This window comes from Camelus ferus, chromosome 20 (genome assembly GCF_009834535.1).
Source record: "Camelus ferus isolate YT-003-E chromosome 20, BCGSAC_Cfer_1.0, whole genome shotgun sequence".
NCBI classification, from domain to species: domain Eukaryota; kingdom Metazoa; phylum Chordata; class Mammalia; order Artiodactyla; family Camelidae; genus Camelus; species Camelus ferus.
The window spans coordinates 18,940,800-18,949,455 of NC_045715.1; the positions used below are offsets into that span (position 1 = coordinate 18,940,800).

Here is an 8,656-nt window from a genome sequence, read left to right on the forward strand (position 1 = left end):
ACCTGGGTTTGTATTCCTGGCTTACTAGCTGAGTGACTTTTGTAAGTTACTTAACCTTTCTGTGCCTGACTTTCCCAATCTATAAATGAGGATAGTAATAGTAGATGGTGATGGAAGAAATGTTTACCTATTGAGATACAGGGAGGTCATTCTGACTTATACGATGTACATCTGCTTTAACCATTAAAAAAAAAAAAGAATGCATTTACTGAGGATAGGAATAAATGACCCCCTTCCTATATGCTAGTGCTGTTACTCCTTTGAAGAAGAGGGTCCTTTCCCAGAATCAAGGTCTTGCATGACTTGCTGTGTATGTGCTAATCTGTCTCTTTTGAAAGCTTGAAGGAATATACCCCTGTCATGTTTGACGTGTCTTCTTTGTTCTGACAAGATATGAAACTGTGGTTCAGACATCCAAATTAGAACTGGGTTGCCATTGTGGATGTGGATTTCAGACATGTTCCTATATCACTGGGAACTTGAATTTTCCGAACTGTATCAAACTCCAAGGGCACCACCAGCTATTCGCAAAATAATACCTGCTGGTAGCTGCTAGCCGCAACTTTCTGGTCTTGAGGTCTCCCCTTGTAACTATGCGTCTATTTTGAACCCTAACCAATTCTTGCTTAACAAGTACCCTTACTTCTTGCCAACTCCAATCCTAATTCTTTACAATTTATATAACTCTGTGGTTTTTACCTAAATAAGCCTCCCTCATTTTGCAGTTCAGCAGAATGCAATTCAAGTACCTTTTTTTTTAGTATAGTTGATTAACAATTTTAATTTCTAGTGTACAGCAGAGAGATTCAGTTATACTATATATATTCTTTTTCGTATTCTTTTTCATTACAGGTTATTATATGATACTGAATATATTTCCCTGTGTCATACAGCAGGACCTTGTTGTTTACCTATTTTAAATATAGTAGTTTGTATCTACTAATCCCAAACTCCTAAATTATCCCTTCCCCCACCTTCCCCTTTGACAATCATAAGTTTGTTTTCTATGTCTGTCTATTTCTGTTTTGTAAATAAGTTCATTTGTGTCACTTTTAAAGATTCCACATAGAAGTGATATTATATGATATTTGTCTTTCTCTGCCTAAATTACTTCAGTTACCATGATAATCTCTAGGTCCACCCATGTTGCTGCAAATGACATTATCTCATATCTATGGCTGAGTAGAATTCCATTGTACATATATACCACACCTTCTTTATCTAATCATCTGTTGATAGACATTTAGGTTTCATCTATGTATCAGCTATCGTCAGTAGTGCTGCTATGAATATTGGGGTGCAATGTAACTTCAGATTAGAGTTTTCTCCAGATGTATGCCCAGGACTGGGATTACTGGATCATATGTTAACTCTGTTTTTAGCTTTTTAAGGAATCTTCATACTGTTTTCCATAGTGGCTGCACCAATTTACATTCCCACCAACAGTATAGAAGGGTTGCATTCCTCCACACCCTCTCTAACAGTTATCATTTGTGGACTTTTTAGTGATGGCCATTCTGACCATGTGAGGTGATACCTCATAGCAGTTTTGATTTGCATTTCTCTGATAATTAACGATATTGAACATCTTTTCATGTGCCTATTGGCCATCTGTGTGTCTTCGTTGTAGAAATGTCTGTTTAGCTATTCTGCCCATTTTTTGATTGGGTTGTTTGTTTTGTTTGTTATTGAGTTTATGAGCTGTTTGTATATTCTGGAAATTAAGCTCTTATCAGTCATTTTATTTGCAAACATTTTCTCCCAGTCTGTAGGTTGTCTTATCATTTTTTTATGATTTCCTTTGCTATGCAAAAGCTTACAAGTTTGATTAGGTCCTATTTTTTTATTTTTGCTTTTATTTCTATTGTCTTGGGAGACTGACTTAAGAAAACACTGCTGTGATTTATGTCAGAGAATGTTTTGCCTATGTTCTCTTCTAGGAGTTTTATGGTGTCATGTCTTATATTTAAGTCTTTAAGCCATTTTGAGTTTATTTCTGTGTGTTGTGTGAAGGAGTGTTTTAATTTCATTGATTTACAGGTGGCTTTCCAGCTTTCCCAATACCACTTGCCAAAGATACTGTCTTTTCTCCGTTGTATATATTTGCCTTCTTTGTTAAAGATTAATTGACCATAGGTGTGTGCATTTATTTCTGGCCTCTCTATTCTGTTCCATTGATCCATGTGCCTGTTTTTGTGTCAGTACCACACTGTTTTGATTAATGTAGCTTTGTAGTATTGTCTGAAGTCTGGGAGGGTTATGTTTCCAGCTTCATTCTTTTCCTTCAGTATTGCTTTGGAAATTCTGGGTCTTTTGTGATTCCATATAAATTTTAGCATTATTTGTTCTAGTTCTGTGGAAAGGGTCCTGGGTAATTGGATAGGGCTGTCATTAAATCTATAGATTGCTTTAGGTAGTATGGCAGTTTTAACAATATTAATTCTTCCAATTCAAGAGCATAGGATAGCTTTCCATTTCTTTAAATCAGCTTTAACATCCTTTATCAATTTTTTATAATTCTCAGCCTGTAAGTCTCACCTCCTTGGTCAAGGTGGTGATATTCCTAAGTATTTTATTTTATTTTTTGTTGTGATTTTAAAAGGGATTTTTTTCCCTTTACTTTTTTGATATTTTATTGTTAGTGTAAAGAAATGCAACAGATTTCTGTGTATCAGTCTTGTATCCTGCTACCTTGCTGAATTTGTTTATCAGCTCTAGCATTTTCTGTATGGAGTCTTTAGGGTTTTCTATATATGGCGTCATGCCATCTGTATATAGTGACAATTTTACCTCTTCCCTTCCAATTTGGATCCCTTTTATTTCTTTTTCTTGCCTGGTTGCTGTAGCTAGGACTTCCATTACTGTGTTGAATAGCAGTGGTGAGAGTGGGTATCCTTGTCTTGTCCAGATTTTAGCAGGAAGGCTTTCAGCTTTTCACCATTGCATATTATGTTCGCTGTGGGTTTGTCATAAATAGCTTTTATTATGTTGAAATATATTCTCTCTCTACCCACTTTGGTAAGAGTTTTTATCATGTATGGATGTTGAATTTTATGAAAAATTTTTTTCTACATCTATTGAGATGATCATGTGGTTTTTGATCTCTCTTTTGTTGATGTGATGTTTAGGCTGAACTCAAATTTTGATTTTAAAAAAAATTCTGGTTTTGCTTCCAAGTGGGATTTGGTAGTCCTTAACAGGTAGCTTTGCCATGAAGGTGGTGGACAAACTCCTTGTTTAAGGGGTAAACAAGAGAAGGTGAGAAGTAGGGAAACTTCACAAAGGGGTAAAAATGAGTATGGGAGGAGAGAAAGGTAACCATCAAGCTGGTTGAAGGCAGATAATCAGGTAGAGAATGGAGTGTTTGAACAGTTGAGGGGTTCACTGATGCGAATTTCTCTGTGTTCCCACAGGGCTCAGGTTGGGGACTGTAAATCCTGAAAACAGGCGGGACTGTACCCGCTTCTTCCACTCTGGAGAAGAGGCCTCCACGCAGCCTCAGCTAAAGCAGGGGCCTCACAGCCCACATGCTGATTGGGTCTTCACGTGGCAACCGGACAGAAGCGGAAGTCGTGCGCCCGACCGTTGCTAGCGCACCGGGTGGGCGGGATTCTCAGGCCAGCCGGCGTCTCTGTAGAAACCGCCTCTGTGAAAGCGCGGGCAATGGCGCCAGTGTCCCGGTCCCGCTATCCCGAGGACACCTCGGGCTCTCGGAAACGGCGACGCAGCTCGTCGAGGAGCCCGTCGTCCGCTCACGCTAGACGCTCTCCATGGGGCGGCCGTTGTCACTCTTACTCCCGCGGCCGCGAGGGCCTCCGGCCTCCGTGGGGTGAGTCGGGCGTTGGCACTCCTTACCCCCTCAGCCGCTCTGGGTCCCGAGAGCGGCCCTCCGGGCTCTGCAATTACGCCTACTCGTCCTCTTCTTCCATTTACTATGGCGGACACCGTTACTATCACCACCACTATGCGGACGACCGGCAGTGGACGGAAGACTATGAGAAGGAGGAGGAGATCTATCGACAGAGGAGGCTGAAAGAGAGAGAAAGAATTGGGGAGTTGGGAGCTCCTGAGGTGTGGGGGCTGTCTCCCAAGTTTCCTGAGCCAGATTCTGATGAACACACCCCAGTTGAGGATGAAGAGATAAAGACTAAGAAGAGCAGCAGTTCAAATGCCAGCTCCCAAGAAAAAGAGAAAAAGGAAAAGGCCAGTCATTCAAAAAATAAGAAAAAAAGAAAGAAAAAGTCCAAAAGAAAACATAGGAAATATTCCGATAATCCTGACAGTAATTTAGACTCCGACACTAATTCTACCTCTGATGATGATAAAAAGAGAGCAAAAAAAGCCAAGAAGAAAGAGAAAAGAAAGGAACACAGAGCTAAAAAGCCCAAGAAACAGAAGACTAAAAAGACTAAACAAGAATCCAGTGACTCAAGCTATAAGGATTCGGAAGGGGAGTTGCCAGAAGATACCTGGATTGAGCGGTCAAAAATTGCAGATAACATGGATCTGATAGGTCCTGAGGCACCTGTAATATACACCTCTCAAGATGGGAAACCTTTGAACTATGGCCATGCTCTGCTTCCAGGTGAAGGTGCAGCTATGGCTGAGTATGTAAAAGCTGGGAAGCGTATCCCACGAAGAGGTGAAATTGGGCTGACGAGTGAAGAGATTGCTTCATTTGAATGCTCAGGTTATGTTATGAGTGGTAGCAGGCATCGCAGAATGGAGGCTGTACGACTGCGTAAAGAGAACCAGATCTACAGTGCTGATGAGAAGAGAGCCCTTGCATCCTTTAACCAAGAAGAGAGACGGAAGAGAGAGAGTAAGATTCTAGCCAGTTTCCGAGAGATGGTGTACCGAAAGACAAAAGGGAAAGATGACAAATAAGGACTTTTATTCTGTAGCAGGACTTTTAACAACAATTTTATATGACCAAAATTAAAAGAGTTTCTGGTGCTACTATACCTACTATGTCAGTGAGTTCCTCAAGAAAAAGCTGCTTTTTGAGATCTCTTCAGCAATTTATTTTTTTTGTTATTTTTAAGTTAAAAAGTAATATGTGAACATGGTTTAAATATTCAAATACTACAAGAGGAGAGTCAGTAAAATGTGAGTCTTTTACTCCAGTCCCCTGATCCTTCTACCCAAAGAAATCTCTTTTTGGCATCTTATATATCTGCCCATAAGTTTTGTGTATATATATTGCACAAGAAGGTTGGAGCTATGAACCTGAAGTTTCTTTTTTTTCTCCCTCTGTTGCTCTGACTTTTCTCTCTTTGAGGGCTTCATTGCCTCATGGAGCCATTCATTTCCCTAGGGAGAACCAGAAGAACCTCAGAAAGAGCAAAGTATTGAGTGTATCCATTGAGTGCATACTTCTGGGTTTCATTTAACAGACTGAGTTTAAAATTAGAGGAGATTTACTGGCTCATGTAACTGAGAAGTCCAGCAGGAGGACAGGTTCCCTGCATGGTTTTAGTAAGATTTTGTCTTCTCTGTGGATCATTTTGCTTTCTAGGCAGGTTTCCGTTAAATAATAAAAAGGCTGCCAAAGCTCCTGAGTTTGGTTCTATATTTCCTAGTAAACCTATGAAGAGAGAAAGAGCATTTTTGTCTTGATATTGTAAACAAAATGCTGAGACTCAGCCCAATTTGGATTCGCTTAGGTCACATGTTTCCCCTTAGAAAAGGTGTTGTTGCCAGGGAAATAGAATGGCCTACCCCTGGATCTACAAGAGGAGAGAGAAAAAAATGAGAAGTTATCAAGGAGGAGGCAGTTGATAGAGCTCATGAAAAGGAGATAAGCTCAGGAGGGACCACGTGGACAAGAGAGTTAGTGTTGAAAAACTGGCTAACACCAGTGCTGGAGGAGACAGTGAGCTCCACTCATGGTCCATGATAAAGTCTTTGTTGTCATCCAGTGACATCTGCCTAAATCCTGAGATTTCAGTACTATCAGACCATCTAATTTGTTTAAGCCCCTTTTCAAGGCTTAAGACCCTGGTAAGCCCATAGAGCTAACAGTGAAGGGGTTCCAGAATCTGGCAGGGCAGAGAGATGTAGACGGGCACTTTTTCCCCAGTATGTGATTTGGTTGAACTGGACCACACTAGCTTGAGATTTTCCCCAAAGAGCATTGAGTGAAAGCCACCTTATTACATGTGTATATTTCCATTTTTAGAAACAAACCATACCAGACTACACAGATGGATCTACATCTTTTTACTAAACAATATATCTTGGGAGATGCTTTATATCAATGCATATAAATCTATCTCATTCTTTTTAGTGACTTTATAATATTCTATCATATGGAAGAACATATTTTATATTTTAAGATGTTTAAGATGTTTTCCATTTTTGCAATTACACAATAAATACTGTAGTGAAAATCTTTGCAGATGTCTGAGTGTATTATCTGTAGAACACTCATTTAGAAGTAAAATTATTGGATCAAATATAATCCTTTGGGTCATCTAAAAATGGCCGTGTAGAAGTGAAATTATTGGATCAAAGGGAAGGTATTTATTAGATGCTTTCTATGTGTTAGGCACTATGGCAGGTATTAGGGATAAACCAAAGAATAAGTTAGACTTGATCTCTGCCATCATAGATTTTTACACTGTACTGGGAGAGATAGAATTTAAATAGCTAACAGACAAATATAAATTATAGTATGCTATGAAGAAAACAAGCTAGAGATAGTAATGTAATTTTTGATAGAGTGGTCAGAGAAAGTCTAAGAATGTCATATTCAGCTCTATGTGCTTTTAAATTTTAATAGATATTGCAACATTGCCTTCCAAATGACGTGCACCAGTTTACACACTCACCTACCAGTATTGTGTTTCTAAACCTTTTGATCTTTGCCAATCTGATATGAAAATGGCATTTCATTTTATTTTATTTTCTGTAAATAAGAGTAAGGTTGAGCATACTTTCATATATATGTACATATGTATACATATATGTGTGAGTCTTTTGTACCTTGTGTGTGTGTGTGTGTGTGTATGTGTGTGTGAAATACCCACATTATAACCTTTGTCCATTTTCCTACTGGGTTGTTGGTCATTTTCTTATCGATCATAAGAACTCATCAAATAATAAATAAATTAGTTCCTTATTACATATCTTGAGGATATTTTCTCCTCTTATTTGGCTTTTGAATTGCTTTTTGGGGAAACATTTGATCATAATTGCCCTTTGAGTCTGCAAAAGAGGCACTAACGCTAGCCATACACTTAAATACCTTTGTCTTTTGTACCTAGGGAAAAGATACAGCTGAGAAACTATAGCTTCTAAGTAGACCAAGGTAAGATTGGTGGGCTTCTTGTTCAAAAAGACAAAATACACACAATGCAACAAATAGTAAGTGTAATGCCCTCAGTAGAGTTCTGGTGACAGTGTTTTGTGCTGTCCTTTTCCTTAGCTTGCTGTTTAATGCTCCTGTTAGAGAGGAACCTGGCCGGTAAATCTGCCTTAAAACAGATTTTGAGGGTTGGAATTTGTGGTCACTTTGGTCTCAGGGAGCCAAAAAAAGGAGTTAAAACAACTTTTTCTTTTTTTAAGCATTTTCACTTAGAGTATGTGGTTATGGGTTGTAGAATAGAAAAAACCTAGCACAACAAAAAATTGTGTCATCTTTAGGTTCAAGAAACCATCAGAATCATTTTAGTATTAAACTCTGCTCCAGGAGGAAGTTGAACAGATCAAACAGGCGGTCTTAACCACCAGAGTTATGCTGAGTTTTACTCAATGCTGAGAAACAGCCCAAGAAAGCAAACTAGTGAGGCTGCTGCTGATTAATTTACAATTGATAAACTTTATACAACATCATTAACTGCCTCATTTTATGACTGTGGAATTATCTAAAATAATGTTTTTCAAAATACAAATCTCCTCCACTGGCATAAGGGGTCCTAATGGGTATATAGTGGTGTGTTTTTGTTTTTGTTTTTGTTTTAAGTTCTATAGCACAAGGGAAGGCTTCTTGCCCATAGCCATCAGCAGCTTAGGGAGTAAGCAACATAAAGGGTTTTGATTTTCATGGGATATCCAATGCAATCAATAATCTTAAGATGCCAGCCAGGGTAAAGAGTTTGAAAGGGGGAGTAGTTTGTGATGAGGTGGATAAGAGAGGGAATATTTCTATTTGTTTTGAGGTGAATCAGAAAGGGAATATTTCTGTTTTCTTCAGCACAATTTATTTTGGTGGTGCTATCTGATGCCCCGCACCCCTACCCAACCCTATCTTCGATTGCAGAGTATTGTAATAGACAATTTTTTTATTACCTTAAAACTTTTAATACAAATATATGTTCATTGTTCAGTTAATCTTCAAAATACTTTGACATTTATTTTTGCCACTGTATTTAATGACCTTTTTAAATTGGAGAGAAATGGTAAAATATGTGTCTGTATTTTAATTATGTGAGTGAGCAAAGTGGGAATGCCAGTTGTTTGTGACAACACTAAACTGAGCTGGCCTGTTTCTACATAAATAAAACGGATTTCGGCTTAAAAGTGAAACAAACAAACAAAACCTCAAACACCAACCCAAGCTCACACGTGGACGCCCCTCCCAGCCGTGGGACTCAGAAAACGTTCAGCCAATGGGCTGGAACTTGGTCTCCTATCGCAAGCGGGAGCAGGAGGC

At 38.9% G+C, this 8,656-nt stretch overlaps 1 protein-coding gene across 1 annotated transcript; it reads left to right on the plus strand.

The window, feature by feature from the left end:
- Nucleotides 1–3,320: 3,320 nt before the first annotated feature.
- On the plus strand, nt 3,321–4,953 carry NKAPL (NFKB activating protein like). The gene has a single exon (XM_006192019.2). It carries the CDS (start codon nt 3,664–3,666, stop codon nt 4,885–4,887), a length of 1,224 nt encoding a protein of 407 aa, XP_006192081.1. The 5' UTR covers nt 3,321–3,663; the 3' UTR covers nt 4,888–4,953.
- The last annotated feature ends 3,703 nt before the right edge of the window (nt 4,954–8,656 follow it).